Genomic DNA, 17121 nt, shown 5'->3' on the forward strand with positions numbered 1-17121 from the left:
ACTGGCCTTTGAACTGATCTAGAGACCTAGAAAAATACTTTGAGAGGGTCCCACCCATGTTACTAGGCAGGAACCAATGTAATAAGCACTGGAACATCCTGTACCTTAAATGTTACAATTTCCACAGACTGCTAATATTTAGCACCCAGGAACCCAATGAATTGAATTCATAGCACTGGGCAATTAACCCCAAATGTCACCGTGGCCAATCCTTCCATCTCAATTCTGATATTGGCGAGCTCAAAAGAAAGCGCTCTGAAGGAGTGCAGAAACTACGACGTGCACACTGCCAAATTTGCTGGGTCTCCCACCAATACAATGGAGGCAAAAGCTGATAGTTTTGCTGATATTAGTACAGCAAAATCTGGGCCAATGTTTATTGTCTTGTACTAAGTTAATTAATTGTCAAAATAAGCCATATAGCATGGAACTAAAGTTACATGGAGACCAGAATGGGTAGGCGTGGCAGGTTCCCAGCTCTGACCATCATAGTTGTTACCAGAGGGACTGCAGAAGTTCAAGGAGGTGGCTCACCGCTCAGGGCATCTAGGGATGGGCAACAAATGCTGGCTTTTCCAGCAATGCCCCATCCCGTGAAAGAATTTTAAAAATGGGTTTAGACTTCAATCCAGTATTTTACGTGGTCATTTTCTAATTCCGTTCCAAGGTGTGATTGGAACTCATGACCTAAGTAGTCCAGTAATGTGACAACTGAGCAACCATACCCCACAATGGGTACAAGACTTCACCTAAATATTTACAACGTTTGCTCACACCATTAAAATAATTTTGAAAGATGTAACTATTTCGAACTGTTGACATTTTTTTTAATTCATTCACAGGATATGGGCTTCGCTGGCTGGGCCAGCATTTATTGCCCATCCCTAGTTGCCCTTGAGAAGGTGGTGGTGAGCTGCTTTCTTGATCTGCTGCAGTCCAAGTGATGTAGGTACACTCACAGTGCTGTTAGGAAGGGAGTTCCAGGATTTTGACCCAGCGACAGTGAAGGAATGGCGATATATTTCCAAGTCAGGATGGTGAGTGGCTTGGAGGGGAACTTCCAGGTGGTGGTGTTTCCATCTATCTGCTGCCCTTGTCCTTCTAGATTGTAGTGGTTGTGGGTTTGGAAGGTGCTGTCTCAGGAGCCTTGGTGAATTCCTGCAGTGCATCTTGTGGATGGTACACATTGTTGCTACTGTGTGTTGGTGGTGGAGTGAGTGAATGTTTGTAGATATGGTGCCAATCAAGCAGGCTGCTTTGTCCTGGATGTTGTCAAGCCTCTTGAGTGTTATGGGAGCACTCATCCAGGCAAGAGGGGAGTATTCCATCACACTCCTGAATTGTGCCTTGTAGATGGTGGGCAGGCTTTGGGAAGTCAAGATGTGAGTTACCTGTCACACGATTCCTAGCCTCTGACCTGCTCTTGTAGCCACAGTATTTATATGGCTAGACCAATTCAGTTTCTGGTCAATGGTAACCCCCCCCCCCCCCCCCCCCCCCCCCCCAGGATATTGATAGTGGGGCACTCCGTGATGGTAATGCCATTGACCATCAAGGGGCGATGGTTGGATTCTCTTGGAGATGGTCATTGCCTGATACTTGTGTGGCACGAATGTTACTTGCCACTTGTCAGCCCAAGCCTGGATATTGTCCAGACCTTGCTGCTTTTGGACATGAACTGCTTCTGTATCTGAGGAGTCACAAATGGTGCTGAACATTGTGCAATCATCAGGGAACATCCCCACTTCTGATCTTATGATGGAAGGAAGGTCATTGATGAAGCAACTGAAGATGGTTGGGCCGAGGACACTATTCTGAGGAACTCCTACAGTGATGTCCTAGAGCTAAGATGACTGACCTCCAACAACCACAACCATCTCCCTTTGTGCTAGGTATGACTCCAACCAGTGGAGAGTTTCCCCCCTGATTCCCATTGACTCCAGTTTTGCTAGGGCTCCTTGATGCCACACTTGGTCAAATGCGGCCTTGATGTCGAGGGCTGACACTCTCACCTCACCTCAGGAGTTCAGCTCTTCTGTCCACGTTTGACCAAGGCTGTAATGAGGTCAGCAGCTGAGTGGCCCTGGTGGAACCCAAACTGGGCGTCAGTGAGCAAGTTATTGCTAAGCAAATGCCATTTGATAGCACTGTTAATGACCCATTACTTTACTGATGATCAAGAGTAGTCTGATGGGGCAGTAATTGACTGGGTTTGATTTGTCCTACTTTTTGTGTACAGGACATAACTGGGCAATTTTCCACATAGCCAGGTAGATGCCAGTGCTGTAGCTGTACTGGAACAGCTTGGCTAGGGGCACGGGAAAATCTGGAGCACATGTCTTCAGTACTATTGCCGGAATATTGTCAGGGCCCATAGCCTTTGCCATATCCAGTGCCTTCAACCCTTTCTTGATATCACGTGGAGTGAATCGAAATGGCTTAAGACTGGCATCTGTGATGCTGGGGACCTCCAGAGGAAGCCGAGATGGATCATCCACTCGGCACTTCTGGCTGAAGATTGTAGCAAACACTTCAGCCATACCTTTTACACTGATGTGCTGGGCTCCCCCTTCATTGAGGACGGGGATATTTGTGGAGCCTCCTCCTGCAGTGAGTTGTTTAGTTGTCCATCACTATTCACGACTGGATCTGGCAGGACTGATCCGTTGGTTGTGAGATCGCTTAGCTCTGTTTATCACTTGCTGCCTGTTTGGCACATAAGTAGTCCCATGTTATAGCTTCACCAGGTTGACACCTCATTTTTAGGTATGTCTGGTGCTGCTCCTGGCATGCTCGCTTGCACTCTTCATTGATCCAGGGTTGATCCCCTGGCTTGATGGTAATTGTACAGTGGGGGATATGACGGGTCATGAGGTTGTGTTCGAGTACAATTCTGCTGCTGCTGATGTCCCACAGTGCCTGGATGCCCAGTCTTGAGTTGCTAGATGTGTACTAGATTTAGCATGGTAGTAGTGCCACACAACACGATGGAGTGTAAGCTCAATGTGAAGGTGGAATTTTGTCTCCACAACTACTGCGGTGGTCACTCCTCCCGATATTGTCATGGACAGGTGCATCTGTGGCAGGTTGGTTGGTGATGATGATGTCAAGTATGTTTTTCCCTCTTGTTGGTTCCATCACCACCTGCCGCAGACCCAGTCTATCAACTATGCCCTTTAGGACTTGGCCAGCTCGGTCAATAGTGGTGCTACCAACACTGAAGTCCCCCATCCAGAGGACATTCTGCGCTCTTGCCACCCTCAGTGCTTCCTCCAAGTAATGATCAACATGGAGGAGCACTGATCCATCAGCTGACGGAGGGCGGTGTGTGGTAATCAGCAGGAGGTTTCCTTGCCCATGTTTGACCTGATGCCATGAGACTTCATGGGGTCCAGAGCCAATGTTGAGGACTCCCAGGGCAACTCCCTCCCTACTGTATACCCCTGTACCGCCACCTCTGCTGGGTATGTCCTGTCCCAGCGGCAGGACAAACCCAAGGATGGTGATGGTGCTGTCTGGGACATTATCTGTAAAGTATGATCCTGTGAGGATGACTATGTTGTTCTCCCAATTTTGGCACTAGCCCCAGATGTTACTAATGAGAACTCTGCAGGGTCAACAGGGCTGCCGGGTGTTCCGTTCGGTTTCATTCCTTTTTTATGACTTTGTAGCAGTTTGTTACAACTGAGTGGCTTGCTAAGCCATTTCAGAGGGCATTTAAGAGTCAACCACATTGCTGTGGGTCTAGAGTCACAGGCCAGATAAGGATGACAGATCTCCTACCCTAAAGGACATTAGTGAGTGAACCAGATGGGATTTTACAACAATCGACAATGGTTTCATAGTCATCATTAGACTTTTAATTCCAGATTTTTATTGAATTCAAATTCCACCATCTGCCATGGTGGCATATGAACCCGGGTCCCCAGAGCATTACGCCTGGGTCACTAGTCCAAATACCACTATGCCATCGCCTCCCCCATATAGATGTATTTATATTTATTTCCTTCAAAATGGGGCTTATGATCAATGTTCCCTTTAAAGACCCCACGCACAAAGCAGCCCCTTTAAATTACCATGAGTATACAAACGCATAAAAAATTTAAAGGAGCTGCACACTTAAATAAATCATTATGCACTCAATAAAAGTTACAGAGAATATTACTCATAACCAAATGACCAAGTAGAAAGGATGAGCATAAAAGGAATGTGATTTGAAGGCTAACCTGGAAAGCACGTCCCAGAGATACATTTGCAAGGCAGAGAAGAAAAGAGAAACAATCCAAATATTTATCCTGAGATTAATGTTTTAAATGTTACTTGTATTGCATAAAATTGTTTTAGATAACATTTACTCGATCGATGGAACTCTCCAATCGTTGCCAAGTTCATTTTGGATTTGGTGCTTCATTCACACTGGTACCTCCAAAACTCCATTGCAGCTCATGATGATTCCTCCAAATGTTGGAACCAGGGCACAAATCAATTTATTCCCAAGAAGATGTCAAATTTGTGGAGAGGTTAGTGTTTCTGGTTGACCATAACCCTACCTTCTGTCCACAGCTGCTGGATGAGTATTTCCTGTGTTTTCTGTTTGTATTTCTATATATTTTAGGTCATTTATATCAAATTTAAACATGCATTTTTGCCAGACTAGCAGCTGAAAAACTTCCATCTTCATGTATACTGTCTGGCCAGAAAGAAACTCTTTGCTCGCTTGCTCGCATGTGTCCAGAATTCTCTTACTAAAGGTTACATTTCAAATACATTGAAAGCCCATTTGGGAATTGCTCACACTTTGAACATTTACATAAAAATTCTGAAGTGCCCAGGACATTTAACAATCTTTAGTTTAATGTTGCACCATATTTATAGCAGATGCACTGCCAAATCCTAATAATGTCAGATTGCCTCCTCCAGGGATCAGGCAACCTATTACAGTGAAGCTGAAGTAACAATGTAATGGCACCATTAATTCTATGTTTCATCACAGGTCTTAGACTTCAGATACATAGCTCAGTTATCCATAATCTAAAGCTTATAGTACAAGACCCTTACACTTCGGTGTATGAATGCTAGTTTAAACAGTGTGAAGAACCCTCTAGAACAATTTTTCCAATTCAAGAGACTAAGTAAATTAATATACACATGCCTGTTCAGGTAAATCGCAGAGATCCCTGTTTACAGCTAGATCTAGTTTCTCCAGGTTTTCGCAGTCACCAAGCTCCTCAGGCACTTCACGCAGTCTGTTATAACTGATGTAGAGCTCTCGCAGTTTAGTCAATTGTCCTGCAGGGGGAGGAAGGTAAAGGTCTGAGGGTCACCATTTACCACCAGCATTAATCTATTATTTTATTGCTGAGCAACAGAACATTGTTGATTTTAATTTGTTCAGATTCCACAACCAAACATGTATTAACAATTTCTCATATGACACACAAAATGTTGCAAGGTCCCATCCACAAAATGTCACATCTTTAATGTAAAAAAAACTTCAAAACATTGTGGCTTGCGAGTAAATAGAAACAAAGACTTCCATTTACTTAGTGCCTTTCAGGATCTCAGGAGTTCTAAAATGTTTTATAACCAGTTAACTACCTTTTAAGCATAGTCATTGTTACAATGTAGGAAAACATTAGCACCACTCACACTGTATTCAGAAGGGACCGTTCAGATTATGGGAATGAAGGAACATCAGTAGGCCATTTAAGCTTTAAACTTGAACAAGCCTCTTGTTCCGCCATTCGATGAGATAATGGTTGATCTGATTCCTAGCTCCATATCTCTTAATACTCTTAGCTAACAAAAAAATCTCAGATTTAAAATTAACAATTGATCTAGCATCAATTGCCATTGGTGGAAGAGAGTTTCAAATTTTGGCCACCTTTTGTACATAAAAGTATTGCCTACTTGCAATCCTGCAAGGTCTGGCCATAATTTTTAGACTATGTCCCCTAGTGCTAGACTCTCCCATCAGCATTTCTCTTAATCTACCCTTAATTCCTCTTAATATTTAGAAAATTTTGATCAAATCACCCCTTCATTTTCTAAATTCCAGGCAATACAATACTAGTCTGTTGATCTTGTAATTTAATGCTTGGAGTCCAAGTATTATTACTCTGCACTCCCCCCATGACCAATATATGCTTTCTAGGATGTGGTGGTCAAAACTGCTTACATAACACCAGGTGTGATCTAACCAGAGCTTTGTATAACTGAAACACGATTTCTACCTGCTGTATTCTAGCTCTCTAGATGTAAAGGCCATATTTGCCTTTCTGATTAGTTTCTGTACCTGACATTTAAATGAACTATGTACCTGGACTTCTGGGTGTCTTTGGACTTCTAGGTGGCTTTTCACTATTTAGAAAGTACCTTGCTTCTAGCCTTTTTAGGTCTAAAGTGGGTGACCTCATATATGTGCCTACATTGAAATCAATTTCTCACAGATTTGCCCATTCATTTCATCGACTAATATCTCATAATTTTATGCTTCCATCTAGATTGTTTACAATATCACCTAGCTTTGTGTCATTGGCAAACTTGAATGTGTGATCTTCTATCCCATCATCTAAATCATTATTAAATGCATAGTTGAGTCCTCACCACAGACCATTGTGGGACACTACCAATCACATCCTGCCAATTAGAGTACTTGCCCATTATCCTTACTCTTTGTCTCCAGCGACTCAACCAATTTTCTGAACTAATTCAATAATTTGCCTTCAATTCCATGAGCTAATATATGAGTTTAAATCAATCATTTACTTACTAAGGAATACATTTTATTTAAATCAAATTATTAAAGCAAACATTTTGATTTGGACCAGCAATTTAATTATGTTCAAAGTTGTCCAATGTGTTTCAATCAATTACTCGGCAAAATTATTCTAAATACTTGTAACTGTTTCCTTCTCTGTTTCGCTGACGTAGCTAGGTTTCGCTGACGTAGCTAGGATTCACTGAGTCAGGTTACTCATATTTACTACTGTTAATGATGATTAGAACTGATCTCCTTAAGTAGCTTAAAGTAACTTTAGCATTAAATGTCAATAAATTGTTTTTCTAGAAATCCTGTGTATACTATAGGATAGTCTCAAAGCAATGATATATGATGAAAGTACTGTGTAACAGTGTCATAGAACTATAGCAAATGAGAACCTGCATGCTCGGTGAACTAATAAGCTGCAATCTGTACTGAAAAAAATTGATCTTAGCTGGGGGAGTGGTTAGACTGCCATCGCCCCATAGCTAACAATAGGATGGAGGAGAATTAATAAAAATTGAACAAATAAAAATCAGTGTTAGAATATCACTTGGACAAGGTACCAAGGAATAGCTGGTTATTGTGTTGCATCTCATCCAGAATATAGTGCTGTTAGAACTGGGGAGGGAGAAAGTTGGGAGGTGTGGAGAATATTTCAATGTAAAATTAATTAAGCATATTGCACATATCTTAAAAAACTCTAAATACTGCATTTATATTTATTGATACGTAGACATACCAGAAAGTTTCTTTGGTATCATGAAGTAAATCGGCTCTGACACTTGTGTAATAGATAATGGCTATCGACCATCAAGGACAAACTCTTGGATACTAGCCTGAATTCCTGTCTCCCTGTGACTATAATCCATAGATAAACATTACCTGCTCTGGGGTCTGCTGAGAGTGTAAGAAAGCCTGGAAGGAGTAAGGGTCTCCCAATCCATCAATCAGGTCCCTTCACAGATCTTGTTTGTGAACTTTTGTTTTCTCTTTTCTTCTGCTAGGTCTTTAACCTGGGTAAATGGTACCGTAAATTAAAGTGGCAGCAGCTTCGTGCAAAGGGATTTGATGAACAAATCATTCAGCTTATGTACGGATAAATTAAAATTGTAAATTTAAAAGTAAGATGAAAAATAAAAGATACTGTTGCTAGTGCCTGAGAGGTTGCCCTTGATGACAACAGCTGTTATCCATTATGCAGGTTCCAGCTTTCTTTATTTGATGATACAACAGTTATTCCTTTTTATATGACAGGGGTTCTCAACCAGGAATCTGCACCGCTCTCCTAATGGTGATGAGAAGGTTTGAAGGTGTCTGCCAAAAATAACCATCAAAAGCTCTTGTTTCATCAGTTGAATAACCTGGTTGTTTGGCTTCATATCACATGTCCGAAGCACTGAATAAACCAATCAGCACAGAGATTACGGGGGGCGGGGGGGGTGGTGGTCAGGGGATTTGATGTGCTTCAGGCACAATGGGCAGGGCAATTCAGTGCAGAGAAATAAACTAGGACTGGGTCAACTGGGAGTATGTTGAGGTATCACCAGCAGCATCAAAATGACAGTGGATTTCCTCAATTCATTTAGTAAGGAACAGCAGATAGTGAATAGTAAGTAACCAGCCACAACAGCAGAATCACCAAAGGACAGTTTCCTCTTTACACCCATACATTCTGGTGCATGCCTGTATTGCTGAGATTTCAATGCTGTTTCAGGTCATATCCTGTGTTTATTTGTCTCTGACTTGACAATATTGAGAAAATAAAACTGCATCCAATTTCCAGTTAACAATTAAGAAGGGTGAGGTTAATATATGATTGGGTTTTAAATCATGTGTGTAATAAATAAGAGTTAACAACTGTTTCCAGCCTCCCTCAATGCAGCGCTTCCTCAGTATAGTCCTGGAAATTATGTGATCAATTTTCTAGTCACATTAAATAAGTAAAACAAACATAATAAATGTATATGCATTGCTAAAAATACAGAAAAATAATTACGTTACAGTGGAATTTTTATAATATGGGTGGGGGATGGCTCAGAAGCAAAAAGGTTGAGAACCCAAATTTTATGAAACTACACATCAATCCCATATAGGCAATCCTGAAAGGTGGCAGAGCAAGATAATAAGGCGGTTAACAAAGCACACAGATCATTTTGGTTTATAAATAGAGACATGGGCCAGAAACTTACCTATGTCGGGCAGGCTGGGCGGGGACAGGCACAGAGCTGATTGCGATCGTCTGCGTACCATAATTTCACGTTGGCGGGGGGGGGGGGGGGGGTGCACCAATTAAGGCCCGCCCAGCAGCACTACCTGTGCAGGCAGGGGGAGGAGGGAGAGTCGGAGCCTGCGCTCTTTTGCGTGCCTGCGTGCAAAAGTATGCAAAATCTCCCTGAGGCACAGAGCTGCCTCAGGGAAATTAAGTTGAGAGTGAGATTCTGTAATAAAGGAGGAAAAAAATTATTTAAACATGTCCCATCAGGTGACAATGTCACATGAGCTGGGACATGTTTGTGAATTGTGCAAAAATCAATTAATAATTTTATAAAACCTTCAGGAGACCTCATCCTGCCCGTGGATGAGGTTTCCTGAAAAACACAAAGGCCGCTCTTCGCCTGCCCGCCAACCTTAAGTTTGAATGGGCAGCATTGCTAACAACTTCAATTGGTTTTTCAATGGCCTTAATAGGCTGTTGACAGTTTGGCGAGCACGCAGCCACCTCTGGTGCACGCCTGCCGAACAAAATATCTAAATGACGCACGATGATGTCAGGACACACGCCTGACGTCATTGCGTGTCATTTTGTGTGTCAGCATGTCAGGTCCGCCCCAACGGCAATATTCTGGCCATGGAATATAAAAGCTATGAGACCATGCTAGAACTTTATAAATCACTGGTTAGGCCTCAGTTGGAGTATTATGGACAATTCTGGGCACCATACTTCAGGAAATATGTAAAGAACTTAGAAATGGTACAGAGAAGGCTTACCAAGACAACTTACTTTAGTTATGAGAGAGGTTGGTAAAGTTAGGACTGTTCTCCTTGGAACAGAGAATGTTAAGAGATGACCCAATAGAGATTTTCAGGATGTTGAGAGGTTTCAATAGAGTAGACAGAGCAAAACTATTCTCTCTGGTGAGTGGGTCAATAACCAGAGTCATAGATTCAAAATCATAGGCAAAAAATCTAGAGGGGAAGTGAGGAGAATCTTTTTCTCTCAGCAAGTTTTCGAGTTTTGGAATGATCTACCTGAAAAAGTAATGAAAGCTAATTTGATAAGTAATTTTAAAAGGGAGTTGGACAGGTACTTGAGGATGAGGACAGGCTGATGGACCAAAAAGCGGGGCTGTGGGACAAAGCACTGCTGTTCTTTCAAAGTGTCAGCACAGGCATGATGGGCCAAATGGCCTCCCTATCTGCTGTAAGTTTCTATGATCCTGAAATAAAAGGTGCAATAATCTTGATGCGTCCACTGAATATAAATACACAACATAGTATAAGAGAAAAGACCCACTCGCCATAACTGATCAAAATTCACTTATGCAAACCTATTTCCTTTGGAATCTCCTTGACCGAATTTCGTGACAAATCCAGCACAAGAATATTATCGAATTTTCCAACAAATCGAGGAATTCTTTCCAAGCCAGTTCTGTGGATCTGCCACTCTTGTAAATATGTCATTTGCTGTAATGCATCTGGTAGTGACTGAGAAATAAAATAAAATGTTAGCTTCCAGCACAGCAAAACTTGCAAACTGAGTTCTGCAGGCATAACTGTATCAAGCTGAACTAGATGTCACAAGATTACGCCTGAACTATCTCAAAATGTGGCAGCACAGTCAAATGAAAGAGAAAAACTAGAATCAGAGGTCACTTTTGTACACATTCTGGAATAGCACTGGCAGAGCCTTTGGAACGAAACATCAAGCTTCACTCACTGATTTGAAATGTGGCACAGAGTGATCTAACATATGAATGAGATATATTTCAACTCTTCCAATTTTCTCCCTCTACTCTTCAATTCACTGTTCCCAGAAGCTTTAGGGCAAAGAGCTACAAGGCTGAACCCTAGTGATAGGAATCTGAGTTGTGATGAAAGACTGAAGAAACTACAACCTGCTAAGGATGCATCTTAGAGCTGATCATATAGACATTTACAAGAGTAAAGGATAGAATATTTTAAACCATTTAGGAGGGCACATGCTCAAATTGGTAAGAGGTATTTCAGAACAGATGTGACTACACTTCAAAAGTACTTAACTGACTATAAAGCATTTTAGAATGTCTGAGGTTGTGAAAGATGTTATGTAAATGCAGGTCCTCCATTTATATCTTTATGTGGCTCTAATTTTTTGACAACCGGAATTGGACCAGAACACTAGTTTGACCACAAATCCCTCTAATTGATATTCAACCATTTTGCCTACATAATTTAACATTCTAATGACTTTGTTAGACATAAGTTGAGCCTAATAAGATTCCTAGATCTCTTTCAACTTCATCCTAAACGATTTCATTCAATTCCGTCTTGAGAGCATGTACATTGCCTACGTGCCATATTGACACTTGTCTACATTAAATTCCATGGTTCAAACACTGACATGTTGGCCCGGATGTTGCAGTCATTGCAATGTTCATGGCTGACTGCACTGAGAAATATGAACTTTACTTGGTTGGCTGCAAAAAGAACTTCAACCTCTTGATGCATCATGGTCCACCGACCAAACAACCTGCAAGGCCCAGCAACAAAAAGAAGCCACACCCCCGTGATGACATCATGACCTGAAGGCACGCCCCTTGAGGTCAACCTTCTGAACAAAGGCAGGTAAGAAAATATTTCAAATACTTTTAAAAACTTATTATATTTTAGACACTCTTAAACACTGTTTGATCTAGCGGAGGGTGATATTTGTAATAATAAAATTTACGTTGATCTTCCAACCCGCTGCAGAATCTTGCATTGTGATCATGTAGGGCGTTTTTTTTTAAGGAAGTTTAAAATGTGGATTTATAGTGATAGAAAGATGTGTAAATTGTTTTTCTTTGCGGTGGAGGTTTTATTCCTAATTCCAAAGAAGATTTATTTTTAAAAAAGGAAACACTATAATCGCAATTACAGCTGGCAGACTTTAAGGCTTCCATTTGAAAATAAACATGATGAATGACACAGTACTGGATTTGAACAGATGCTTAATAATCGTGCTGTTTCGCAGGACTTCTACAAATCACAGCAATGAGACTAGAGCAGATTCGATCAAAATGGGACAACAATGACTTCTTTAAAGGCCAAACAACACTGAATTGTTACCAAACAACAGGCGAATTGTTTGGAAATACAATCATATCTGCATTGACGTAGAGCGCTTTGACATCTAGTCGTCAATTGTTCTAACAGCTTTCCAGAGCGACGGGGACATAAATCGTCACTGATCACAGCTGCTCTGGGGCTTTCGTTAACTGCCTCGCAAAGGTTGCATTTCACCATGGAAATTCAAGGTCATGAGGTTAGTTGCAAGCGCGCCTTTATCCAGACTTAAAGGCAGTATCTCTCGTTGCCAAAATAATTATATATTCTTCAAATCTCCCACTCCCAAACACTACTGCACCGGCCTCTGGTTTTATTCGCCAGTCTCCCTCTCTGGGTACCCAAACATTACTCTTTTTTTTTTCTTTTGAAGGGTATTTTTAAATTTTGTGTTTACATTTTGAAAAGTGGGACATTTATAGCAGGGGCTAAGATTATTTCCCTTGGACGTGGGAATCAAGTGAAGACGCAAAGTAAAAGCGGTATGTTCCCTTTAATTGTGTTTACAGATGTGGATACTCTCCCCGTCAGGCTGATAACCAGCTCTAAATAAATCACTGTTAAATCCGGCGCTCCTTGTGGGCAATCAGACCAAATTGGTGAAATATGGGTCCCTGCCTCTTTCCAAAGTGGGACCACTAACAGAAGCCCATTGAGACGCACCGCAACTTCGGCGTAAGTGCGATCGCTGGAAGTAGCGTTCCGATTCTCAATAAGGTGAACGTCTCAGTATTTGTCGCTTTTGGGACGACAAAGTCTGGGCCATTTTGTTTGACTCATTATGTAATTTCTATTCTACCATCAGTTCAGTGTTGTCTACAAATTTTCATGGCATTTATGCAACAAAATCATTGGTGTAAATTCGAAAAATAATGGTCCCAACTGTAATCCTTGGTGCCACTGCCGCAATATTGTAGGTTTACAACAGTCGGTTTCATATCAGAAAGGTTAGTCACAGGATTTTCCACATCTAATTATTCCCTCCCGTAACCTCTCCGCCTCGTTACCTCTCTCTCCTATAGGATGCTCCTTTTAACCTGATATGCAGAGAGTAGGTTTTGTCTAAAACCTGTTTTTATCCCTCCATAATCAGCTACATTGCATCTGCCATATGATTCTGGATCCTGAATTATGTCTGTATTTGAAAACTTTGGAAAATCTATCAATATAAAAGCAAAATACTGCGGATGCTGGAAATCTGAAACAAAAACAAAAATATCTGGAAAAACTCAGCAGTTCTGACAGCATCTGTGGAGAGGAACACAGTTGACGTTTTGAGTCTATATGACTCTTAATCAGAACTAAGGAAATAGAGAAATGAGGTGAAATGTAAGCTGGTAGAGGGAGGTGAGACAGGTAGAGCTGGATAGGGGGCCAGTGATAGGTGGAGGCAAAGAAGGGATTGCCAAAGATGTCATAGACAAAAGGGTGTCTCAATGCCTGACTCCTTCTCACAGGAGGAGAAGCATCTGAATCAATTTATTGCCCTGTTAATTTTCTGACCACACTTTGTTGAGCACTTTTGTAATTATCAGATGGTATAACTTTATTATTCAACAGACCAGGGTGTGAAGAAAATCTCTGCTGTGCTTGGCTGTCAAGATTCAACATTATACTGGGTAGTCAACTCTTCAAGCTCAGGAACCAAACTAACTGTATTGGGACAAAGAGCCACAAGTTTTAAATTATCAATATGTTCACTAATATTCTCAATGTAAATACATGCATCAAATTTTGAAACTGACCCCATCAGTGTGACTCACATCTTGTTTCATTTTCACAATTTACTTAAAATCTGCATTGTACTCTCTCACCCCGTTCTCATTTTCTCTGCACCCTTCCTATCTCATTCCTCCTCTCATTTCCCTCATTACTCTTTCTCTCATTTTCATCCTCATTTTTCTACTGTATTTCTTTCATTTCTTTGTTAATTCCAAATTAAAATTCCAAGATGTTGAAAGTTCACCAACCCGAAACATTAACTCTCATTCTCTCTCCACAGATGAGACCTGAGCTGTTGAGTATTTTCAGCATTTCCTGTTCTTACTCCCAGACCAGCTGTATAGTTAGTATAATATTTAAGTCTTATTTATTAACTTTTCCTTCAGAAAATAAACAACTCAAAGGAATCATCTAACTTACTACAATCTACAAGGAGTTGAAGCACTTTAATTGCTGAACTTAAATGATTGCCTGCATGGGAGATAAGATATTGTAATTAACACATCAAAACCTTATCAATAAAAAAATCCACTTAATCCAATTTAACATCAGGGCATTGAAGGGAGATAGCTTAAATAAAGCATAAACCCTGTCTCCAAAAAATAGAAGATTCATCATCAAAAGAAAAAGCTTTTAAGTTTTCAGATAGATGAACTTGTTGTTTAGGGTTTCTGTCTTCTTCTAGATACTGGGACACATCTGAGACAGCATTGGCACTGCTGCACATCTAATATATTTGAGAATATGTGCCTTTTCCTGATTTGAATGCAGGTGCATGGTTAGTCTATACTCCCGCATGTTATGATGTGGTAGATGATGTGTGCTGGGTGGATCAAATCCACGAAGGAAACTTGATCACGTGGTCACAATGGTTTTGCAATTTGTATTTTATTTTGAGATGCATGCTCTGAATTCAGTAGTAAAAAGTCCACCAAGACTTTAGAGATTTTTTAGAATACTAAGTTAAACATTTATTAACAAAAGGGTGTATCTACACCACATGGATTGCAGCGGTTCAAGAAGGCAGCTCACCACCACCTCCTTAAGGGCAACTAGGGATAGGCAATAAATGCTAGCTCAGCCAGCAAGGCCCACATCCCATGAATGAATAAAAAAAAAGATTTCAAGCACATACATAGGTCCACAAATTACTACTATAAAAACTCCTAAAACCCCTAATTAATCTGGCTTCCAGTTACACCCCCATTAAGGCAACTGTAAAAAAAATAGATTTAAGCAGATCCGGGCAAGTCAATACAATATCCTGGACAGTAGAATTCAAAGTGGCTTTTCCCAGCTTTGGTTTCTGTAGACAGCAAGCTTAATACAAAAATACTGGAGGCTTTTCACACTTCTGGTGGATCTTACAATGTCTTCCCTGACACATAGCTTCAATCTCCTTTATATATGTTTCTCCCTTTTAATGTAAATCCCATTGTCCCCATATGTCTTTGGGACTTTACCTTTCTCATAATATAAATCTTTACATGGTGCTAATATTATCAGTAACCTTTGGGGGAAAAACACTGTTTGGGCTAGATTCTCTGGCTAGGTGTAACATCCTACCATCTGTTTGAAATTCAAACTACCTTGATTTATCTAAAAATACAAATTCTCCTCACCTCACATTCTAAAGCTTCAGCCATGTTTGCCTATTTACCTTTTCAAACCTAGCTTCTTTTGATGAGTCAAAGCCTCCATATCAGCTATCTCCGGTTCAATTAAATCCCACACACACACAAACTATCCAAACCCCACTAGTAACCCAATTTTACCATAAATTAATAATATAATGAGAATTATTATTCTTTCTGCAGATTATAATTGGGCTGGATGAGAAAATCTAATTGCAGGTGCATTGTCAAGAGTTTAAAGCTGAAAGGGAAAATTGGACATTTAAAACCTGGACACTGGACTGGAATGATATCTGTTGATACCAAGGATTTGTGTGTGTATATGTATGTATATATATATTAAATATATATACTGGCGTATATCTGCAGTGACACCCCCCTCCTTACTGGAAAATGAACTGTCATAATTTAAAAGGTGGCTTCATTTTCTTACCCATCCTACACTACCACCTATACTTATCTATATACACACACTATTACATTAGCAGATGCATGTATTAACAAAACAATATATAATATATATTTAATATATATATACATACATACACACACACAAATCTTTGGTATCAACAGATATCATTCCAGTCAAGTGTCCAGGTTTTAAATGTCCAATTTTCCCTTTCAGCTTTAAACTCTTGACAATGCACCTGCAATTAGATTTTCTCATCCAGCCCAATGTATAATCTGCAGATTAAATGGTTGCATTAATAAACTCCATCTGAGCAACAAATATCATTATCCCACAACATTAAGGATTGCCTAGCCCCTGTGTCTTTTAAAAGGTTAATATCTTTACCTACTCCACTCTGTACACATGGAAATAATTCCCCTTCACATACAAAATCTTTAAACATTCTGCAACCTGCTCCTCAGAACTCCCTTGGGTAAATTGTGAACACATTCCCACATCTTTACCTATCACTGATTCTTCCTGTTTTACCTGTACACAAACCACTGATTTTTCCTGTGCCTGAACTTCAGAACCCACAGCACTTTTACTTCCAGAACTTTTCTGCATCCCAATAATTCCAGCAGATTTTCCTTGTAATTTCCAACACACTGACTTTGTGTGCCTAACTTTATTACAATGAAAACACCTCAATTTTCGAGTGTCCCTTCTACCCTCAGCACCTTTTTAGTCTGAGAAAAAACTTCCTGGGAATTTCCAGCTGCTCTTTCTCTTCCCCGACTACCCACCTTCCCACTTTCTATCCTTCTCTGATTTAAAAGTGCGATGAAAAAAGGTTTAGATCTATGAACTAACTCATAATCATCAGCTATCTCTGCTGCTTCTCTTACAGTTTTAACCTTCTGTTCCTCCACATAAGTTCTCACTACCAAAGGAATTTAATCTTTAAATTCTTCCAAAAGAATTACTTCTCTAAGAGCTGCATATATTGTCACTATCTTTAATGCCTGTATCCACTGGTCAAAATTACTTTGTTTTACTCTCTCAAACTCAATATAAGTTTGCGCAGGCTGTTTTCTTATATTCCTAAATTTCTGCCTGTATGCCTCAGGAACCAACTCAAAAGAACCTTTTTTTAACCACATCATAGTCCATCGATATTCCTTCTGACAATGAAGCATAAACCTCATGTGCTCTACCCACTAATATAGATGGTAACAACAATGTCCAGTTTTCTTGTGGCCTTTTCATCTGTTTAGCTATCTTCTCAAATGAAATAAAGAATG

At 40.4% G+C, this 17121-nt stretch overlaps 1 protein-coding gene across 3 annotated transcripts in view; it reads right to left on the minus strand.

Annotated features, from left to right (window-relative positions):
• The window catches only part of lrrc39 (leucine rich repeat containing 39), a 31653-nt gene that overhangs the window by 11546 nt on the left and 2986 nt on the right, over nucleotides 1-17121 (minus strand). For 2 of the 3 annotated variants that reach the window (XM_041207671.1, XM_041207672.1), the window contains exons 3-4: nucleotides 10315-10471; nucleotides 5153-5289 (exon numbers count right to left, since the gene is read on the minus strand). In XM_041207671.1, coding sequence (XP_041063605.1) covers nucleotides 5153-5289; nucleotides 10315-10471 — 294 coding nt within the window. Of the gene's footprint in view, nucleotides 1-5152; nucleotides 5290-10314; nucleotides 10472-11434; nucleotides 11534-17121 lie in introns of those variants that run through there. The other variant, XM_041207673.1, reaches the window with a different exon arrangement.

The sequence above is a fragment of the Carcharodon carcharias genome, chromosome 16, assembly GCF_017639515.1.
Source record: "Carcharodon carcharias isolate sCarCar2 chromosome 16, sCarCar2.pri, whole genome shotgun sequence".
Taxonomy (NCBI): Eukaryota; Metazoa; Chordata; class Chondrichthyes; order Lamniformes; family Lamnidae; genus Carcharodon; species Carcharodon carcharias.